The 23395-nt window shown below is 43.7% G+C and overlaps 1 protein-coding gene and 1 long non-coding RNA gene across 3 annotated transcripts; both read right to left on the reverse strand.

Annotated features, from left to right (window-relative positions):
* Positions 1 to 9007: 9007 nt before the first annotated feature.
* LOC115252144 (uncharacterized) lies at positions 9008 to 11622 on the reverse strand. Its single transcript, XR_003890589.1, has 2 exons — positions 9458 to 11622; positions 9008 to 9338 (listed from the first exon to the last, which is right to left on the reverse strand). It is a non-coding gene; the product is annotated as an uncharacterized lncRNA (long non-coding RNA).
* A 371-nt stretch (positions 11623 to 11993) lies between these two features.
* On the reverse strand, positions 11994 to 20792 carry LOC105417266 (mucin-15). 2 transcript variants are annotated; one of them, XM_011609907.2, is made up of 5 exons: positions 20638 to 20772; positions 20238 to 20292; positions 17940 to 18744; positions 14336 to 14503; positions 11994 to 13823 (listed from the first exon to the last, which is right to left on the reverse strand). In XM_011609907.2, exons 3-5 carry the CDS (start codon positions 18727 to 18729, stop codon positions 13714 to 13716), a joined length of 1068 nt encoding a protein of 355 aa, XP_011608209.2. In that variant the 5' UTR covers positions 18730 to 18744; positions 20238 to 20292; positions 20638 to 20772; the 3' UTR covers positions 11994 to 13713. The 2 variants fall into 2 exon arrangements, with proteins under 2 accessions (XP_011608209.2, XP_029702491.1); XM_029846631.1 differs by lacking the exon at positions 20238 to 20292 and having other exon boundaries at positions 20638 to 20792.
* Positions 20793 to 23395: the final 2603 nt, after the last annotated feature.

Raw genomic sequence — 23395 nt, forward strand, 5'->3', positions numbered from 1 at the left:
TGCGGCAGCACCCCACCGTAAAACGGCGTTGCTTACAACAAATAAAGAAATGTGTCTACACACAACAAAGAAGAGCGTGACGTGGAAGGAGTTCTGATACATGCTGAAATGATTCCTAAACTAGGCACTAAATCACCTCTGTGGCACGTTTACAATCGATGCTGTGGGTGTGAGGCTTCCTCCACTTGTACCATATGCTACACAAACAAAGGAAACCCAGAAGTGGGAGGATGCGGACTGGAACTCTTCACAACTGTTGACAGTGGAAACACTGATAAACTTGTGCCATAACTGTAACAAATCACACCGCCAGGTGGTTACGTGGCTTCCCTGGTGAAACCCTGCTTAGCTCTACCCCTGGCAGAACAAAAGGCCAGCTGGACGAACTGGTGCAGCTCATCTGTTAGCTGAGGGAGGCTTAGCTCGACGGGCAAGCTGGCCTATCCGATCTGCAGATGCGCTACATTTCTCTTATATTTTGTAGACCTGGATGCAGAGTTATTTACAGTCTGCTGTGTGTGGTAGAAACTGTGGGAACCTAGCCAACGATGGCAAAGTATTGTGGGAACGACGCGGAGGTCGCTCTTGATTTAGCTGTGTCTGCTACCTCGCTGGCTAACTTGTTTATTGATTGTTATGGCGTACCTTAAAGGCCAACTGGTGCAAACAACAAAACAAGACAATCCAATTTGCCATCTAGTGTGACTCCAAACATAATCCTAGCGAAAACTGCTTTACAAACAGAAAGTTGTGTAAGTTCTTCACGCCAACTTAGCGAGAAGTGGCATCCAATTTAATTAGGAGTACTCTTGCTGCACTGTTGCTTGACAGCTAATAAACCAGGGCTATTTTATTAAAGTTGTGCTCTTGGTCGTGTGGTTGATCACAAGGGGAATCGGGAGTTGCAGCTGTAAATGTGCCCTCCAAACTCCAGCTCTCCTCCCACTTTGAATCCACTGGATTCTGGATGTCCAAAAGAATATGGTCACACAAGTGGTCCGGACCACATCGGAACATGTTTTTCTATCAACCTAGACCACAATTTTTTAATTAACTTTAGTTAACTATTTTCTAGCAGGATGAAGATAACAGATGTAATCACAACAAAGTAGACACACAAATATTGATAAATCTTAAGAAAGGTTTCCAGTATATTCCTGATTTACCAGCTTCTACTGGTAAATTGACATTCCCAAGACTCCATCCACAGAACACATCAGTCCTCGGCAGCTCCACAGCCCCCCTGTTAAACATCATATTGATTTTAATATTCTGCCTCTCACCTTTAAGGCTCTTCATAAGCTCTTCATAAGCTTGTGCTTCTATACCTTTCAAATGCTGCAGATCATGCTCTTTTCCTCAGCTGCCACCCCTAAACCATTTCCTGCTCCTGAGCCCTCAGTCTTTGTTGCCCGCTTTATTAAATCTGCCATGACAGCTCTGATCCCCTTTAAACATCTTTCAACAAAATGTTGAAAAAGAAAATGAGAGAGAACTATCACCAGTAGATCATGCATAATATCATAATTTATATGAATTTTCTCGACGTTTTGTCCCCATAACTGTCATGAAAAACCCAGAATTCTCCATGTTGGTGAGTCTTACTGGGGTTTCCTTTAATCAAGCAGCTTTACTGCTGAGCTGGAACGCCTCCAACAGGTTTGCCCTCGTTTAAATACTCAGAGCTGTTACCACCAACTGCTGAACATTCCGCCCGTGAAGACTTTTTCCTTTAAAAACACATTCAAACTAATCTCTAATTAATCCCCTTGCTTTTCTTAATGAGTCTTTCGTTTCCCGACTTTGCTGCCTTCTTTAACATCCCTATTTGTGGTTTTTGCGGGGAGGAATAATTGAAGGAATTTGAAGGCGTGATAAATAAATGTTGCCACCAAATCGAATTTCCTGAAAAAGCACATCTGGAACTGGTGGAGTCATGAGCAACCACCCAATCTGCACCCTAACCCGTTTCTGTTCTTCCCGCCGCTCCATTAGCACAAATGATTTCCTCCTGAGTGTTCTTGGCAGGTGGCGCGCAGTAAAACCAAGACTGTCGTTGAAGAAAATCCAAGCGGTAACGACGGGAATATGGCAGATTTGGACCCTCGGTACAAACAAACTGTCAACAAAACAGATGACGCAGCTCGAGCTGTTGGATGGACTACAATATTCTTGCATTTATGTGATGGAAGAGGGAGTTTTAGTCATAGCTGCATTCGTTAGCCGCTTTAGCGTAAGGTTAAAGGAAGCGGCCACACGGGGGCGCTCCGCTGGGGCTCATTTCTAATCATTGTGTCACTTTGGAATTGGAAGCAGGTCCAAAGAGATACTGATTCTGATTTGCTGATATATGATGACTAGAAGAACTGGAGCAGCTGCCTGGTGAACATTGTGTTTCGTTATCCTTCCAAACTCCACATGAGTCCTGTCACTGGTTTTTAATCTAAAATAAATGTTTCATAACTCTGGGCAGGTTGTCCTTTTGCCTCTTCCGCCACCTGACCTTTCCCACCGCCTTCCCCTGATCAGCCCAGTCGCTCCCGTCCACCAGAGCCCACTCTGGGTGATCACTTTAATTGAGCACATTCTTCTCCTGTCTATGTGAGGGCGCCTGAGCTGACAGTTTTTGGTTCAATCTGCCAGTTTGCTCCAGAATTTATTCCCAGAAACAGCAAATCTCTCATCTACCAAGCATATTTTGTTATGTGAATACACAAATACTGAAAAGCATAAAAAAAAACAGGCACATTGTTAAGTTTTAGACACGCACGAATCTGTTTGTTCTAGCTTATAACTTCTATTTCAGATTGTTGAAAGCAATTTTCACCTTCTATATCCAACGAAAAGTGTTTTTCCATCGATTATATATGGCCGCCTCTCTGCGTACGAATGGATATGGCGCGTGAATTGCAGACTTTTTCCATCTCTGTGGATAATTAATGTGGCCTGTTTACGTTCAAGCAGGAAAAAAAAGAGAGAGGAGAAAATAGCTGTCTGATGACGCAGGTCTCAACAGCAAAATACACGTTTATACTCTGGTTTGACCAAAAAGCTGACGGAGAATCACTCTTGTCTCTTCAGATCTATTTTTTAACTGTAGTTGGCCATTTTAGAATACATTTGAAAATCTTTGCGATTTAATCTTTTTTATATCATCTTCTCTTCATGGTTCCTCTGGGAAATTGGAATTATTGCTTCTTAACCATTTGTCTGGGGGTTGCACATTTGCCTCACCGCATAAAGGGACGTGACCTTTGACCAGCCCAGGGTGTGTTCATGCCTGTCACCCAGTGGCTGCTGGGAGAGACTCCAGCATTTCCTGACTGGAGCCAAGCACCATTTCACCTTAGAAGGATGGTTGGAGTTAACCCATCATCAACAGACCGTCATGAAGATATCACGAGGCAGAAACATGGTTTTCGTGGCCCCAGTGTCGTCAGGAGGCCCGCTGGAGTCCCGTGGCTGCACTGGCTGATTGATTTCCCCCCACCAACATCTATTTACAGCTTCATCCCGCTCGGCCTCGGAATGATCGGGAATTGCATCTTGGTGGTCCAATCATAATCCCACCATCACAGACTCTGAGGCACATTCTCGGGAAAGGTTTAAGGCTGTCAAAATGTCAGCGTGATTGAAGGCTCAATTTGAGCACTTTATAGCCACTCACCAGGAGCCCGCTGCTCTGCAGACTTTGCCTAAGGATATTACCCATAGTTCATAACACTGGCAAGTTGGATATAGAAGGAGAAAAAATGGTCAAATACACCAGAAAGTGCCTTACATTAGGAAAATGTGCATAATAGAAGTAAAAACATATGAAATCAGAAGGACGGCCAACTTTCGCAGTTGTTTTTCCTAAAATAAGCTTTTATTTCCTTTATTGCAAGACTTATGCAGTTAAAAGATGATAATTTGAGCTTTTATTTCATTACGATAAGATGGAACATAAACATTGATGTGTCCTGGTGGGCTGTTCCATTGGTGTAGAATACTTCCAGGGTCCCTGCACACATCAGCATAGTGAGATAGAGCTCATCTACTGCACGCTGGGTTGGCACAGCGCCCCCTACCAGACAGCAGTGAACTGAAACAGAAAGTCATACTTTATGGAATGAAAACCAATAAGTTTCATGTCACCACGGCCGTCATTTTGCCTTTTTTTCAGGTCTTTTTGTATCCCCCACCCCCCTAGCTCTCGTCTCACACTTTGGTTGCACTAAAGTCATGCGAGGAATAAAGATGAGCTCAAACACAAAACCCAGAACAACACACAAGTCTTGCTTTTCTTAAAGAAGGGACTCTTTGTTCCCGCCTATCGACAGGTTTTTCAGTTCAGTTCACAGAGGTTCTAGAGGTGACCCCATTCCCATCACTCGTTTTAGACATTCCTGCTTAAAGGCAGCTGAAACTGAGCCCAGTGTCCGGGTTCCGCTAAGCTGCTAACAGCCCTGAGCACCTTGTCTAACACCAGCCTCAGCCAGCCTTTCACCTCACAACTGAGGGGAGGAAAAAAAACCTATCCCATTATGTGAAACATGGTGCAACGTCTCCTGAAAGCCAGTGGAACTAATGCAATGATGTTCAAGCAGACCTCTTATCATCTGTGCGCCTCACTGATAAGTCTTTAAAATAAGGTTCTACATCTTTTTACTAAAGGAGAAGTGAACTTGTCACTGTGTCATAATGTAAGAGTTAGCTGGTCTCTCTCTCCCTCTCTCTCTCTCTCTCTCTTTTTCCTTTTCTCTCTCTCTCTGACTCTTGGCTCACTTCCTGTCAAAGTCTGGACTAAGTCTGAATAATGCAACGTTACATCCATTTATAGCTGGATATAAAGGCTTTAAAACAAACTCCAACTCTTATAAGTGGACTTTTCTGAGATGCACAATCTTTTTGACATCAAAGAATATTTCGGTTGGTCTGGTATTAACTTTCACTTCTGCTTTTGTCCCCTTTTAGCAAAGCGTGGGGTCAGATTGAAGTCACAGACAGTGGAAAAACAACAAGTTTTGTTTGTCTAAATTAATGTGTCAGTATGTGATGGATTAAAGCTGGTTGGATCCAGGGCTGCAGTGACCATTGAACTGAGTTTTCTTTTGAATCAGCACACATTTGACCTCCCGAAGAGTTTGGGTCGACTGTGGCTACAAGGTTCCCTCCTGCTACATGGATATTTCTGATAAATAAAAAAAGCTTTTTAATGAATCAAAATGAGGGGTTTTATTCTTCATTACTGGAATTGCTTTAGGGGAAAAAGACAATTAAGAGACAATTAATAATCCGAGCATGTTAGCCTGACAGATGATTCTGGCTACTGTAACACTGTGTTTATAGCACCAGGGAAGTTTTCTGTTTAGTTTCAAAAGAACTCTCCCTTCAAAAGCTTGTATGTCAGTGATTTACATAAAAAAAGTAAAAACTCCTGACAACTAAACCAGGCCGTGGAACAAAGCGGCGTCATGTTGTTTTGGGTTACACGGATCAGTGTCTTTAAATTATTCCAAAAATGTTGACATTTCCAGTGAACATTCAGCAGTTCTTCTAAAATGTTAGCTCAATTAGTGCACAGGCCCTGAACGCGACAGGCGGCGTGACGCTGCATTAGATCTCTTTGTTACCTCTCGTGTTTGCTAGCAAACACACATGGAGCTCAGGAAAAGCTCTCATTCACCTTTGACCCCAAGTGACAGAATGACAACATGAACAATACTAATGATTAGAACAATAATAGATTAGATTCCATTCATTCATCACGGTCCCACTGCTTGTTTTATCTCGTGTGACCTTTGACCCCCTTAACCTTGTGTTTATATGCTTATCAACACTCTCATTCATTCTTTTCGACCAGATTGAGTTGTGATCTCACTGTTTTCATTTTCAGGGTTTGCGAAGTTGTTTTAACCTTGTGTGTGTTCCCGTCACCCTCCCGACTCTCCCCTTTGCACTCTCTGCCCCCAGGATAATGTGCTGCACCTGTGGAAATTCACATGGCACTGATGTGGGGGTTGGTGGCGTAAAGTGCCAGTGAAAGTCAGACTGTCCTGTGGCTGGACCGGCGCCCCGCAGCGCGAGACATCAACATGCTCCGAACCCCGGAGTTCCGCTGGATGTCTCGCTGTTGCCACCGTTGAGAATGAAAGCCTGCCAGGTTTACTCGTGACTCATCTGGATTCCTCGCCCATCTATGCAAACCCTCCTCCCCTGTCTCATTGGTAAATTTGGAGCCCTTTGCTATTTATTTATCTTTTCCGGGAAGGGTTTCGTCAGAGGAACGCTCTGACCTTTCGGATCCACTGGGGCAACCTGACCGCGGCAGCAGCCACTGTAGCCAGGGTCCCTGGCAGACTGTAGCCTTTCACACACACACACACTCACACACACTCACACACAGTAACGTATAAGCTGTATCACGGCAGTGACAGAGACAGAATGTTAACCTGCTGTTTGCCCTCATTTCTCACCCTGTCTGTCAAATCTTATTGAGCAGGCTTTTAAATACACCCCGGGAATCTCTTTAATGTCACAACAGTGTGAGCTGCAGGTGTACATTTAACATGCAAAACAATGCTTTCAGCCCCCATATGACACACACAAATACACACCCACACACACAAGCAGCTAAGCAAATTTAGCACACTTCTGGGAATATTATAACAACTCCATCAATTCCTTGTGGGTTTAGCCTAAATTAGCTTTACCTAACTAAGTCTCACTCTGTTATTCTGCACTGGTGCGAAGTTGGCACCGTGAGTTAATTGGGTTTTTTTTGTTTTGTTTTGTTTTTCTCCACAAACTTTGAACCTTTAGCTGAGTCACCGACAACCTTTGTTCAATCAGAAGTTCTGGGTCTGTTGAAAACAGCAATATTTCGTTGGACCAGGTCACATGTTGCTGCATGATCTGGCACCATGTTTTCCTAACTTTCATGAGTAATGTGCTGCCTTTTGTCTGCTTTTTGGGAGTTTGCTTCCATGATGAGGTTAATCTTCCTCAGGATAATCCAGAACAAGGCTCTAGCTGTAGGCCGCTGACATGTGCCCCTGTTACCTCTGCCAAGAGGTTTGAATATTTATTTCAACAATGCATTAAAATTTGATTATCAGATTGGAATCTGTGCCTGTTTCAACTTAGTAAAAGCAAATTTTGTCAAACTGCTGTTTTCAAAAAGTACTGTATTAATAAAGCTGACGTAGATTATGTTGATTTACAGCCAAAACACAGTGAAGCAGTTTTTATTCATTCAATATTTTCTTTATTCAATAGAAGTCATTTGTTGCTTTTATTTTTAGCTGCAGTAATGGACAGAACCAAGTGTGTATATTAATATCAGCCTTTTTACTTTCAACAACTAGATTTTTGGAGCCCAACCTCATTTTACTGTGGATATACATTCTGTTACCATGGTAATCACTGAAATTAGTCGAACCTCTACACGAACAGGAGCTAGCAAACGCCTGAATGTCCTGGAATTTCTTCTGGATGGTCTCCTGCTGATGGTCTGGACGTCGCTGGCTTTACTTTGCAAAGGAACACGAGCCTAAATGTTTGAACTGTCCCTGTAACTCTGGCCCGTATCGTCACTCTTTCATCCCATCTGTTTTAAGCGATAATTCAGTTCTGTGTGAATAATAGCTGCAAGCTCGCTGCTCGTCTCTGCCGAGCTCAACCCGATCGTGATGATCTTCAAACCCGGAGTGGAGCAGAAGGAGGCCGTAATGTGAATTACAGACGGGACCTCGGGGCCCACTGATCATTGTGGTCCAGACGGCTCCTGCTGATGGATCATTCCCCATCGGTCTTCATCCTCTTCTCTTTATAATCTTCCACCTCTTCCTCACCACAACCGCTGCAGCTCTCAGCGGGAGCGTCGTTTTTGCCGTTACAGGCAACCGCATTCGTACCGCTTCAGGAAGGCGCCGGTGTTCGCTCTGTTCTGCCTTCCAGCAACATTTGTCTCTGCACGTTAATCAGGCGAGTTTGGCAAGAGAGGTTGAGAGAGGAGCCGCCGCGTGTCGCTGCTCCCAAACGACCCACCGAGCAATTCATCAAACCCCGGAATATCAGGTCTATCGCGGCGCACGTCATTGATTTATTATACATATTTCTGCACATATCACCATGACTGAGAATAAAGATCAAACAAATATGTGAGGGAGAGTTATTACCCGTCAGTCTGTCCAGGAGATTTAAGTCAATTTGAATTCTCCACACTTTTTAAAGCAGGAAATAGAAAATGTTTCCCCCCCACCACACATGTCAAAGTGAGATAACACACTTTCTGGACATATTTGTGGAGACAGAATTTAAACTTCAAGTCTGCCTGGGTCATTCCCCATGGCAGTGTCTGACTGACAACCGAGGGATCAGTGTTGCGAGGAGAAGCGCTGTCATCTTCCATCCTCCAAGTTGGCGCCGTGGCAGATCTTTTTTTTTAAGTCGCGCCCTGGGCCGGGGCGCTGACACGCCGGCAGAAAGGCAGGAAATCTGCCCAATGGTTGTAATTGCGTAATGCCGTTGTTGCTCGGCAACTGTGAAGTTTTTTAAAAAATCGGCTGATATCTCGGAACATTTTATAGCCAGCATTTGATTACACCAGGCAGCGTGTTTGCGTGTACCGATAAATCTCACCACCGTCGCCGCGACAGCAAACGTCCTTGTCCGACATTGCCTGAAGAAACGAATGTCTGTCTCCGCTCTGGCAGGTGGAGATCTGCCCCCTTTCCCCAATCGACTCAATTCACAGATCAAACGATCGACCGCCAAGCTAGCTAGCGGCAAACTAGTAGCAGGTTAATCTGAGAAGGGGACACCTCAGTTCCCTTTCACCTGAGAACTTACTCCGTCATTTGACATCCTGATGTTTGGAGAATGTTTGAGTCCAGCTGAGGTGTTGGCATGCAGGAGTCCTTCAAAGTGTGCGCAGTTTACACTTCTGCACTACATTTATGTGCCCAAACTTACCTACCAACTCATATATGTCACTTTGAATAAATATACACAGGAAGGAAGAAACATCTAAGCCCTTTATTCACTCAGGTCATTCACTATATACAGTGTGTGTTAGGGAAAATTATAATATTTTCTGTTGTCTTATCAAATCAATCACTGTGAAAAATCGCTCTTTTGCATCCATGGAAATTTAGGCCGGGATCTTGCGGAGGATCCAGAGGCAGAATGAAGAAGGGGCCCATTAAAATGCTCGGGATGTTTGAAGAACGTGCTCAGGGTCCTCACCTGAGATCTGGCCCTGTGTTAGCTGCACAGCAGGAGCCACAGCTTGGCCACAAGCGGAACCACAGCTGATGAGATTAGATTCAGGTTTGTAGGTCAGAAGAACCTGTCTGAAATTCAATTCAGGTCAGAAGAAACACATCGCAACAAAATAATCCACATTACCTTCAAGGAGCTTTCAAATGAATATTTTCGCAAGGAAACAAAAATCTATTTCCTTGAAGCTCACCTGGTGATTTCTCTCCTTTGAGGCTGAAAAATGCGGAATTAGTTATGCAAATTTAAGCTTTCCAGCTGGAAGCCTGAGAGTTCCTTTCACTCGGCCTCAGACGCGGTCATGTGACATTCATCAAGCTCGCTGGGGCACAGTGGAACGATGCTGACACGGATGACATCCAGCCGCGTCTTGCAGATGCTTCGGCAGCGAGCGTGCGTGTCGTCACCCTGTTAAGAGTTGTGCTGAGTCTTGGTTTCAAGGTTTTCCACGTCCTTCAGCAAACCTCGCTAAAATGAGCCATTACATCTGTCTCCAATTGGGCCGTGACTCACCCCCGTGTTTACACATTTTCCTTCACCTCCTCCGTGCTTCTTCTTACCTCCTCTGCTGGCTTATTCGAGAAAAAAGACATTCGGAATAACGTGGGATCTTCGCTTGCGAGGAATCACATCTCAGATTACATGTGAGGTAAATTGGCTGTCAGGTGGACAAATCTATGTGTCAATACTTCGCTGCAACATGTGTTTTTCTTTGCCCCTGATAATGCAAATGTCATTCTTTTACCCTAAGGAAATCCAGCTGTAATCACGCCATCTGCATCAGTTGTGTGTACACACCTCCGAGCTGCTCCGTGTTTGACCCTTTACACTTCGAGCTTTTTTTTACGTGTGACAATGTACAACGCAATCCCTTGTTTTTGCAGACTACAACAGGCTAGAAATGACATACGCCCCCTGGACTCTGAGATGAAATAGGAAATTGGTTTTAGGGCTGATCATTTCTGATTCTTTTATTCTTCCACAGACAAATGCAAGAAGCCAGAATCGATTATGGAACTCCGCACATGTGGGCATTAACACAAAATGAATCAGAGTGAGCACTTTTGCACTTTTTAAAATCTCTCTCTCTCTCTCTCTGTATGTGTGTGTGTATGTGTGTGTGTGTGTGTGTGTGCGTGTGTGTGTGTGTGTGTGTGTGTGTAAATATATATACTACTGACAGAGACCAACATATAAACACTAATCAACTGGGTCTCCTGGTGAACTAAGCATTGTGACGCTGAAGAACCAACATCAGTAGCAATCTGACACATCGACTTTCTCATTACAGGAGTAGCTGCTGGACAACTGCTGACTGGGCCACAGTGAAAATGAAACTTAGTGTTCTAAAGGGGGTAAGGCTCCAGCGGCGGGCCGCGGCAAGGGTGGGCTGATGCTCTGGATGTGCCAGACTGCAGCACTACAGCTGAGCTTTTGTGTCAAAGAGTGATTTGTGGTTTTATAAAGCGTAATGAGTTTGTATTGGCTCGTCGCTCGTGACAGAAAACAAAGTGCCGCTTTCATCCTTTGCTTTGTGCCTTCGAGGTAGCTGCCGAGCACACGCGCCTCACTCACGGCCACTCCAACAAGTCTTTCGTCCTCCAGATGCATTTTCGGAATTGAGGCATCCGTCAACGTGACGCGCTGGGATCGATTTCTGGGTCACAGGAAGGAGAACGGGGGAAATGAGGAGACAGAAAATAGTGAAATAAGTAGAGTCTCTTGTCTTGCCCATCTGTCCTCCCTCGCAGATTGTCACTCAATCTGATAGATTCTACATCAGTAAAGGCCACCGAAGGACTAGTCAAATGTCCAGAGCCTTCAGAACTCTCCACAGGACAGAGTCCTTCACATGGAGGACTGTCGCCGGTTTATTCTTAGGACATCTGCAATACCCATAACACCGTGCTCCTCTTGTTCCAACAGGGGGACAGTCATGAGGGAATTAATTGGCAATTTGACAGGGTTTCTTTAGTCTAGCAGATATCAGAACTTAAATGAGAATAATATCTGTTTAAACAGAATGAGTAAATTAATATCGTGGCTCCGTTTCAGTTTTCGCCACATTGCCTATATTATCATCATGTTTGGGGTGAACTTCTACACAGGATAATGAACATTTAAAAAAAGGGAAAGATCCATTAGCTTTTTGTACCATCTTCCTGGAATCCTTTATGACGACATCAGTAATTCCCCTTGTTTATCACTTCTAAACCTTTAGGACCCACTACGCTGCTCTCTGGCAACACGGCTTTTTACTGAAAGACTCTTTGACTCTTGTTTTGGGGTTTCTGAACCCCGCCCCCCCCACACACACACACACACACACACACACACACACACACACACATGCACACACACCAACCCCCGTGAATTCTGCAGGAGAAATCATACCGTTCAAAGCCCTGTTGACGGTCCAACTGTTGTCAGGGGTCATCTGTTAACAGGCTGAGGCTGCAGTTATAACAAAAGGACAATTAAGTAGGTTAAAGCCATTTCCACAGCCTCATCTGACAGAGAATGAGTTCAGCTGTAGGTAAAACTTGGCTGCTGACACAGCCTCCATGCAGCAGCCATTCAATTTTCTTTGAATTAATTTCCCACAGAAGACTAAATTAACCTGCTGGTAACCCCCCCGCTATAATATGGAATATATGAATTCAGGTAATTGATTTTGGCAGCACACCAAACAGCCACATCCTGAACAGGAAGTCATCAAATGCATGGAAACATTTGCGAGAGGTTTGTTTATTGAAAGGCGATGGCTCTCGGTACGTTTACTGCGCATGGACGCAGTGACCTCTTCACTCCTATAACACTTCGGCACCTTCCTCCTCTCCCTCACCCTTTTTTATGAAAATGATGAAACGGAAACGATGGCCTGCCCCGTCTGCTGCCACAGCGCATAAACATTTTATTTTGTGCCTGTTTGGGCACATATGAATCACAATGAAGGTGCATATAAGCGTCACTGCAGCCAGAAATCAAAGAGGCCTTTTCTATCTGTACATGTAAAAGTGTTTTATGTCGCAGAGAAAGTAGAAACATTTTAGAAATCTACAAAATATTGCAGTGGTCGTAGAGGAAAAAGAGATTAGCTTGTCCTTGTCCATCCAGTCAGATCAAACATTAAAGAATCACCATCAAAAAAGAAGTTAAGGTTTGTGTAAATCTTTAAATAACTCTAAAAAGCAATCAGGACGTTTTGTTGATGCGCTGCCGCCCAAACCAAACACGCATTTGCCTTTCTGAACATTAAATCCTGTGAACACATCAGCAGCCGCCCGCCTCCACCCCCCCTCCCCAGAGTAAAACCTCTTTGGCTGTGTCATCCGCTTCTCCTCCTCATCTGAGCTGATCCTACGTGAGTGCGCTCTGTGGTTTCTATTAAAAACTGTAGCAAACATCCGTTCTAGAAACAGGCGTCACAATCCTGCAGAACCCTCATTAGGAAAGTTGAATCGTTTGATTCCCTTTGGCAACATACACAAAGTTAATTTTGGCTGCTCGCCGTGGATTTTACACGCCCCCCCCCTCAGCGATTGCACTATAGAGGATTTTCACCTACCTCTTGTTTTGGGCAGCCATATTGGAGGCACTCGGATGTAAACACTGCGATGGATCAATGTCCAAAACCACAGAAAAGCTCTTTAAATTGTGTTATGGATGCAAAGGTATACGGGGAAGGAGTTGGTTCGCAAGAAAGGGCCTGAAATTCTGAAAAGTTACAGTTTGTTTGTGGTACAGATCCATGTGACTTGGCTCCCTCGTCTCGGATCCTTCCATCCCAATATTGCCAACTACCTGGTGTTGCTGCCAAGCCCACACACCACTGAAGACCTTAAATCTTACACAAGATTGGAGGCCTATAAATGATGTGTAGATGGGTAAAGCAGATTTTGCAAATGGCAAAGTAAGTCGTGCTGTAACCTCTTTAATCAACCTAATCTTAACTGTAAGATATCATCACAACACCCAAGGTGTAGCGAAGAGCCACTGCTGTTGATGTTTCACTTACCTGACAAGAAAAGGGCTGAACAAATTCGGATGTCCACATTTTTGTCTCGTAGCTCCTGCTCTACCTTTGTTAACCACAAGCGCTTCTCTTCCTCTGAAAGCGTTTGGCATCATTCTCCGGGATTTGTAAAAAAATTGGCAGTGTGTGAGACTGTTTTTCAGGCTCTGACCGATCAGTGCAGCCAAAAAGACGGCAATAATTCATCATTTTTCATGGAAACCTTTGGGTTTCTCCATCAGCGTGTGCTTTGTTTACCTCACCGAGAATCTCCAATATGGTGACAGATTTTCCACTGTAAAACACATTTGCATCAACCCATTTGTACCTTCAGCCCACAACTGTCCCCGCAAGGAGGTTCTATTTACAAAGAGCAGCACTTTATCTACGGTTTGATCGATGAAAATTATTAACAGGAGGGTCTGGCACGGCTGTCAGTAGCGCCCTGGGATGTTGGACATCTGGATGTCGTCCCCCTGGAGTCCTCGATTGTAATAGGCCACCTGACCAAAATCCATAGGTCCGCTGTTGTCCAATCGCAGAACTAAGGAAAACGGGGGAAAAAAATGTGTAAACCTTCTTCAGCATCTCTGCAACAATGCACAGCTTTTTAAACGCTTGTGAGGGTTTGCAGAAACGCGATGAAAATTCTTTATTCATCGACACAAATTAAATTAAATTCAACCAACCTTCAGTAGCGGTTACTGTCTTCACATTACTCCCAGTTATAATTGACGTCAAAGCAGCATTTCTACTGTTTTTAATCATCATTTTAACAATTATCCCTCTTACTAAAGACAGACAGACAGGCAGGCAGGCAGGCAGGCAGGCAGACAGACAGACAGGCAGGCCGGCAGACAGACAGACAGGCAGGCAGGCAGACAGATAGGCAGGCAGGCAGGAAAGCAGACAGACAGACAGGCAGGCAGGCAGACAGATAGGCAGGCAGGCAGGAAAGCAGACAGACAGACAGACAGACAGACAGACAGACAGACAGACAGACAGACAGACAGACAGACAGACAGACAGACAGACAGACAGACAGAGATCACATGCCTGGATCTGTGGGGACCTCCACCAGTTTCCTGTGGGAGAACCCTTTCCTCCGCTTGTTCCTCAGGATGACGTAGACCACCAGTCCGACACAGCCCACGGCGATGGCCGTTACCAGTATGGCCGACCATTGTGTGTGTCTTTTGTTCCTTTGGACATCAGAGTCCAGACCTAGAAGTGATGCAAGGGGCCACACATAGAGAGGAAAAATATTTAAAAACAGCTGCTTTCACTGGCGGTTAAATCTGAACATATTTAGGGATTTGCGTTTCCAGTGGCAACAATGAGGATATACAGCGCATCTCAATTAGTGTCATTTGCACTGCGGTGAATAATCCTGGAATACATTTAAATATTTTGAGGCCACTAACCGGGTGAGGGGACCTCATGAGCCAGGGAACATTACTTCTTCACACTTCCATCAGGCAGCTAATTGGGAATGCTGGTGCGAAGCGGAGTCCACGTGTTTTAAAACAGGGGCCATCCTCGGTATAACATCCACCAGACAATGAAGGGTAATTAAAGCTAAAGAGCTTCTTTCCTCTCTTCTAATTTGCCCATTTGTGCTTGAGACGTTGGTACGGGAAACAACAGGCAGCCGCAGAGCATTTTCCAATATCCTCCGGCAAAATAATACTACATTTGTTTTTTTATCAGGACAAACATAAATAATTCAACGGGCGTGTTATCTACAAATGGCTCAATTTACCCACTTCCTGGGATCAATTTACCCCTTACCTGAGGCGAGTTGATCAAAACACTCTTCAGTTCTCACATCAAATTCCGATGTTTCTTTTGTTCTTTTTTGGGGGGGAGGGGGTACTTTTTCTTTGAAAGTGTATCATCCAGTATGAGTGAAAGTTTTCCCAAGCTCCCCCAGTCATGAACTTGTCCTCTGCTCATCTGTGCATGAGTATGCATGGTTGGAGCTAACATATGGCGATGGTGCACGGGGCTTATTTTACACAATGTTGAGGTGCAAACCAAGAACCAGATGGAAGATGTGGTTTAGATAGCCGGCAGCAGGATGAGGCCTGATCTTATTTGTCTGAAAAGAAGCACTGTGTGGTTACAGGTGTCATATTAGAAGGCTTCGTCTTAGCACTTTATTTGTGAAGGCTAAAGAGATTACACCGGAGCGATTGTCCAGAATCTACCAGAGCTTGGAGCAAGTCAAGTTTGATAATGCCGGCCTGCAGCCTGACCAAATTAAGTTCCAGGAACAACCCAGTAGCCTCCAGCTAGATTTATCCCACACGATCCCACATGAAGTGATCCATAAGGGTCCATGGGGTGACATAAATAGCATCATCAAACATGTCTGACCCTGTGCAGACACTGAGAGTAGACTTCTGAATATTTTCAGGCATGGAGATGCAGCACCTTATACATAATCTTCTTCATTAAAGGTTTCCATTGTCTTGGTGATTTTCTCCTGATGGAAAAACTTTACACAGATTGCATTCTTGCAATCTATTAGAATTCATTATAGTTGGCTTTTTCTTCTGCTGTTTTTCTTTGATGTATATCAAATAAAGATCACTTTACTGTAAAATGAGAATGAAAATTTGTATTTTCCAATAATTTCTTGGCATGCTGACATGACATGGACATTGCGAGCACATTAGCATGTTGACATTTGCCATGCCTAAAGGCATTCTAATACAGATATTCCCAAATCAACATTATATTCTTTTTACATTTTAAAACTAGTTTCCATGGTAACTACGGCATTTCACTGAAACTGATGCCCTTTGTGTCATCACTCACATAATGATGAACTCAAATGAAGTCAGTTAGCATCTAATTTCCTCAAGCAGATTCTTTCCTTTTTCAAATACTTATTTCTTCTTTTTGCTGGTAGTGGTCCTCAGGGCTCTGAGTCCATTCCCTTTCAATTTGCTTCCTTCAGGTTATATAAGACCGAATCTAACAGCTGGAAATTGAGCGCAGTTAGCATTAATGGTTGGTTAGCAGTGAAGTTTGGCTGTTAAATGCTGGGTGATAATATACAGCAGGACACAGTTATTCTTTTTCTGTTTTTACAAATGTTTTTTTCCTTCATGATTTCATTAAACTCTGACTTCAGTAATTGATTAGGCCTCTACAAGGGATCCTGGGGTCTGCTACAGATGCACTCACGTGACCCCATTTCTGTCGGTATCACTGACCTGCTCTGTCTTTAACCTCCTTCAGTCCACACAACAATCCGATTGGATCTTCTGTTCAGGCACTGCTGGATTTCCCTCTGACTCAATTAAAAACTAAAAGAACGTGGAATGATGCCGTCTGCTCTCTGCCTTCAAGTCCTTTTCCTCCATTCTAACTTTGTCTAGAACTTTATGACTTTGCTCTGTAAGGCATTAAATAAGCTTCACTTATTTATCCACCTGTTCCAAGAGGTTTTAAGACTGAATATTTGTATTTACTGATGTCAGAAAAGGCGTCCGAGGTTTGTGTTTTCAGCTCAACTGCACTTTGCATGTTTGGGGTCCACGCTGGGCTTGTCAGTGTGAACCGTTGTTGTTTTTGTGTTACCCTCAGTTTCTCACAGTGTATTTTCATATCCTCTCAGTGTCACAGCCTGCCGCCATATCTGCTCCGGCGATCCGTTTAATTTCAAACCAACCGGGCAAAACCTGCATAAAGGCCCGCCTGCATCTTGGGGGGGGGCAGGAGCACCGTGTTTTAAGATACGCAGCAGGAATTTAGGTATCGTGTTTCGGTTAGTTTGTGGGTTGTGTCCTGAACTTAAAACTGGAGTCGTCTGAAGTCCTGGTACCGGTGCTTAAAACTGCAGTGATCTGGATCAATGACACTGCACACACGCACGCACACGCACACACAAAATACTGCTCTGAGATCAGCATTCAGACCTTTGACTTTGACTTCAGCCATGTTGCATGTGATGCCACAAACTCTGCACGCTACATTTTCAGCGGTCCACAGAAATGATCTTTCAGTTCTGGATGATGTTCCTTATGAGTCTTGAGACCATATACACACATGGACACGTGTGTCCTTTAAAATTATTTACAAAAATCGACGTGTCATAGCAAAGGACCCCAACACACGCGTCAGTGAAGTAATATTGTTTTTCATTCTTCCAAAATATCTAAAATTCAATCCTATACTTGTCATTTCAGTGCAAGTTCGGCAGGTTTGTAGTTCATTGTAGGGTGGAGAAAGCTTTCTTTATATCAATACTGGCCATCACCAAAAACTTGTCTCACGACCCAGAAAAGTTACAGTTCCAAGTATCATTGACCCGAGTTCCTCTCTAAGGATTCCTTTTAGACAAAGTCTCATTGTCCCGCTGAAAGGATGTGAAACGCACCCTTTTACTTGTGCTGGCAACATTGAGAGCACCTGAAACTCAATCCAACCTTTTCCTTTGAAAGAACAAGCATTTGTCCTCTCGGGGTGGGAAATAGATGCAGGCAAATGTGGGACAGGGGCAGTGTGAATGGACTGAGGAATGATCATGAACGCTTTAGCGCGTCTTTTCTCAGAATTTTCTTATATTGAATCACAAATGGTTTGGGGGGGTGGGTGGTATCTGTTCTAAGGTAATATCAAATAGCTGACAGGTGAAAAGGAGACCTACCTCTTTCTGAGCTACTTCCTGTTCCTGTCTTGTTGGCCACCTCAGGTGTGTCTTGGACAGGAGAAATGGTCGTTTTGAGGCTCATTTCTGAGCTCATAGATGGCTGGAAGCTTGTTGCAGGCACAGACGTGGTGCTTGTCTGGCTGACCTTGGTTGTTCTTGTGTCAGTCGGTTCTGTCAGGTTAATCAAGCGTGTGTCCTCTGTTGGTGTTGTTGCAGTTTCCTGAGTGGCGTTGCCCTCTGGAGCCAAGGTTGTCAGAGAATTGTTTTGATTGATGTCTGACAGGCGGGTCGAGTTCTCGGCAGTCGGAAACATGGTAGAGTTTGAGAGAAGAGAAGTGGCCGTGGAGTTCTTAGTTTCTTTCTCAACGTCTGTAACGTTTGTGGAATCCAGAGTGGTTGCAGAAACATTGACATCTAGAAACGGATCTTGTGTGGCCAGATTTGGATCTCCAGGAAGCTCGGGGGTGGTGACCACATTCAGATCCTCCTGTTCTTCATCAGCATCTTTAATCCTCTCTTCTTCATTTAGTATGGGCATGGAGCCAGACGTGATGCCGCCACTGTAATCATGACTGGAGTCAAGAGTCGGGTCAAATCCCTGATCTGGTTCCGTCCCCGCTGATGGAATCCCCACGGCTTGATGTCCTGTCCTGTTTCTGACCAGGTCACGGAGCCAACTTTTATCAATCGTCCGTCCCGGAGAGTCAGTGGATTGCTGGAGTGATACTGACTGGAAGGCGTGGGCCAACAAAAGGAGACCAGCCGTGACCTTGAAAAACAGTTCCATCGAAGAGGCTCGGATCTAAAACATGGAAAATGTGGGGAAAGAGCTGTTAAAGCCAGTTTTCATGGTTCAGAATTCCCTAAGATTGCTTAATTAATAGTTCAGTCTAGATCAAGCTACAGCACAACAGAACTCTGAATTTTGTGCATTTGATAGACTGAGTACAGTAATTAGAACAAAATCAACAGTTGGTAACACCGCTGCCTCCACCACTCATTAGTTCAAGCTCTGGGGCCCATCAGTGGGCTGTGAAGTGTTATTATTGTTAATTGCTTTCCTCGCAGTTGTCTAATGGTGACATTATAGCACAGTTATGCTTGCAAGTTATTAAATGTCTAAATTAATGTGAGGTTGTTGACATAATTTGTTAAATAGTTTAACTTTACGAGCCCCAAAAATCAATTGGTAGTATCAGTCAGTCTCAAACGCCCGACCGGCCTCTCCACTTTAATCGTGCTTTTAGGCAGCTTGGCAGCAAAGTTTTGGTTTTCGTCTGCATGGAACGTAGCTGTGCTCACCATCGAGAATCCAGGACAATAAATAAGTAAAGAAATAAAGCGAGCAAAAATTTCAACTGTTGTGTTCCGCATTAACTTCAAACTGACCACCCAAAACGACCTCGAGTGAAAATAAAAAATGCCCAACATCATTAATGCGACACTGCTGGCTTCAAGCCGGTCGTTAAATTTCAATGTGGTCAGACATGGCTGTGCACTTCTGAGCTGCTAGTTCTCCCCTCGGCTGCATGGCTGCAGTTCTCTGCTTCTTCCCTTCAGGGAGCAGGCTGACAGACTGACAAGGCGAAAGCATCCGCATGAGGAGTTTAAACACGTAAATCAGGAGTTTGGGCATTTCTGTCACAGCAAATTAGCATACGCTAATACGCCATATGCTACCTTAAAAATCAACTGTCTTATCACTGAAAGGAGCGTCCATCTCTTTAAATCAATCCCAGTTTTCATGTTTTTTTTAAATGGCAAGTGTGATTTATTCTGCAGGGACCATAAATCGTCCCAACAAAGCGAGCGGAGTGACCGTCCGTCACAGTGGAGCATGCAAAGCAGATTTATTTTCTTTCAGAGATTTAAATTTGCAGCTCTGCGCGGCTTTGTTTTTTTCTTCTTTGGGAACAATGGTGCTGGGATTTGTTCCCATTTGCACCAGGAAAGATGAACAAAGTTTTCTTGTGTCTGTACAGGATATTCTGAAGTATTATAACTGTTTTTATTATGCACCCTCTGACGGTTCCTCCAACCCCATTACAGATGTCTTTTCCTCATATTCTTGCAAATTCCACTTGTGCTGCTTGTTCTATATTAAGAATTATTGACTCATCAGTCAGTCGGGATATTTGTTGTCGGACACATTCTGAAGTGATTCATATTAAACAGGTATAACAGGCTGGTTTCAATGGGCAAGCCTCAAAAATATGTCAGGTGACAAACAGTTTGTTTGTTCTGTGCGACTTAGGAATTCCCCTGTGAAAACAGCAATATCTCTGGTCTTTTCACCTTATTCTCATGTGTTGATGGCGGAATTGCAATTGCTGTTGCTGTAACTTTGTCACTGGTGTCAAAAAAACAGAGGTCATGAAACAGGTGAGAATCGCAGCCGCCAAAGATGTCATCTGATCTGGCAATCACGCAGTTTGAGTTATCACTTCCTGTTCATACATCTGACACCATCATCGCTCTCATCATTTACAACTGGATCAGCACAAAGAGGTATATGTAAACAAAAACCTTCCCATTTTAACAGAAATTGTCCCAGAGTCAACAAATTATAATGCATCCATAGAGGAGGTACATAATAACAAATGTATTTCACATAAAATCAACTCCATTCATCTTAAAAGTCTAAAAAGTTGCTGAAGACAGCTAGCAAGCGAGTAATTTTTCCGGTGGTTCTTACCGTGTCTGTGCTCGGTATCTGATGAGAACCTCTGAGAAAAAATTAAAAAAAGAATCTCTGAGGTGAGCTGTAAACACCAGAGAGTGAAGTGATCAGAGGTGCTCAAGGAGTCGGGACTCAGGAGTCGAGGGAGGAGGGCCCGATGGAGCGTCATTCAAGGAACAACCTGCTCAACCTGCTCCTGCACCTGCTGGCTATGAAACACGCCCTGATCCACATGCACCCTGTGAGAGACAGGGACAGGGCAGGGGTCCAGCACAGGGGCCCTGGGATCAACCCGCTTCATGTTTCTGTGTAAATAAAAGGATCCATTTTGGTTGCCAGGTGAGACCTGTGAATTCCCCCAAGTGGGCGGGCACTTACCGAAGGCTGCTGTAGTCATAGCAACGGGAAAGAGGCTGGCCAGCTCGGATTTCATGCACCTTTGTCTCCAGTGTGACGTCCACATTTGACAACCCGGTGTTGCTGCGTGTCAAACAGGAATGGATTTCTGTTGAAATGTTAAAATGAAAGCAGCTAAATTCACACGAGCGGCAGCAGAAGAGCCGACCTCAGCTCTTGGGTTTTGAAGGAGTCGTTGGACCCGCTTCGGAGAGTCGGATCGGCCGAAGCAACCGATCGTCTTGGTTCTCTTTTGTTGACCGGCAGTGAGAGGAGCAGACTCCAGGCAGAGAAAAAACGGCAAATCAGGTTGAAATTGTTTGATTAGTGAAGTTACACTTCACCAAGTTACAATTCTCAATCCAGAAATGAAGGTTTACCACTGAGGGGAAGCTCAAAATAACCTTCAGGAGTCTGATTGAATCCCATTGATTTGGCTGCTCTACTGTTCAATTCAATTTAACTTTATTTATACAGCATCTGCAGCACAAACAAACAATCATGAGCAAAAGAAGTGGAACAACAGGCAAACAATGACAGAGGCAAGAGGTCTGAAATACAGTGAAACTCATTTAAGATAAATTATTAACATTCATTGCATTTTCTGACCGAGACCTGACTGAAAATAGCACAGAAAAGAATAACGATGCCTGAATGCAGAGACACTGTATGTGTGATACTCTTTTAAAGTGTAAACACAGCAATTATTAGAACTTGAATGGCGTGCATATACATATACATCCATTTTAAAAAATATGCATATCCCATTATAGCTTTCTTCTCCCAGTCCCCCCCCCCACACACACACACACCTTCCAAGTTGCCCAGCAACCCTTTCTGCACAGAGCCTAACAGGAACAACAAAAATGGTGGCATACAATGTACAGAACAATGACAGAGCAGTGCACAAACATGGTTTGAATGAAAGAATCTCTGGGATCATTATTGCATATTATCTGCTAACAAAGGGGCTCCAGAAGCAATTGAAAGGAACATACATTTGAGGGTTCATTACAATTACATGAGATTTATAATTGAATAAAACATCATCTACAGAAACAATGTCAACACATGCATGGTTGCATAGATTTCTGTGGAACAACTTCACATCATATGGGAGGATAAATAATAGGACCAGAAAGGAGTAAAGGAAAACCAATTTAGTGATATTAAAACCATTGATCTGTGGAGTAGAAGGTGACAATAATATGAACTGTTATCAGCTGTAATCCATCACATTAGTAGTGCAAAGGCTGTCTTTGTTTCTTCAAACGTCACAGCTAATTTCTAAATAAATCCACATGTGTGGCTGTCGAAGAGGGGGATTTTGATTAGATTCACACACCAGACCTCTAATTATGATGATGGTTTTAAGATAGCAGATATTACAGCCCAATTATACAAGTCTCTCTTTGAATATTGAATCTATGAATTCCTGATGAAAGCAGAACTTTTCTGTTTATCAGTCAGAACCCAACATAAATTTGGTTAAAATTAGGTTTATTTGGTTGTTTACAGCAGATTATCAGGTTCAAGCTCAGTCACATCTACAGGTTACAATAATGACTTTGATCCATCATTTAAGTAGGTTTATGACCTAGATACTGTCCCTCAAACATATGATATATATATATAATACGTGTTGAACTTTGACTCAAATCAATAAAAAAGATATTTTTTATAATCTCAATTTCTAAATTAGAACTTTAAAAATCAAATAAACAAGCAAACAAAAGCACAAAAACACATCCAGAAGTGGTGCTCAACTGTCTTCTGCCAAATACAACAAAAATACGGGATTTTATTGAAATATAAAATGAATTCAAACATGAATAGGCTCCATTCTGCACCTGTGCATTTAAATCTGGCCCAAATTTAACAGTTCTCCATTTGAAGAAGCGATCTCTTGACTTCCAGTGTAGAGATTCAGTTTCAAAATGGTTCAAAGCATCTGGAACAGTGTTTCGAGGCCAGTCTACTCACCTGTACATCATACCTGTGTGAAGATGATGACAGACGTTTTAGGTGGGCACAATCCTCTTAAACTGTTTATACAGTGCATTTCATAACCAAAACCAAAACTGAAGGGCCGACGTTAATTTTCAGATAGTGGCCAAAATGCTTTTGTTTAGCAGTCAAGCCCATACATTTCTGCTGAGAACCCAGAGATTTGTAATTTACGAGCAATCTGTCCTCAGCAGAGCACAAAGGGAGAGCCGGGATGTGAGCACAGACGGGTCCTTTCAGACGTTCGCTGGGGCTACTTTGCTTTTACAACGGGGATAATTTGGGAAATGGCTGCAGAAATAGTTCCGTAACAGCCCAAATGTCACAGTGGAGCGCTCTTTCAGGCGTAATTGTATCTTAGGTTCGTTTA

The sequence above is a fragment of the Takifugu rubripes genome, chromosome 13 (assembly GCF_901000725.2).
Source record: "Takifugu rubripes chromosome 13, fTakRub1.2, whole genome shotgun sequence".
Lineage (NCBI taxonomy): Eukaryota > Metazoa > Chordata > Actinopteri > Tetraodontiformes > Tetraodontidae > Takifugu > Takifugu rubripes.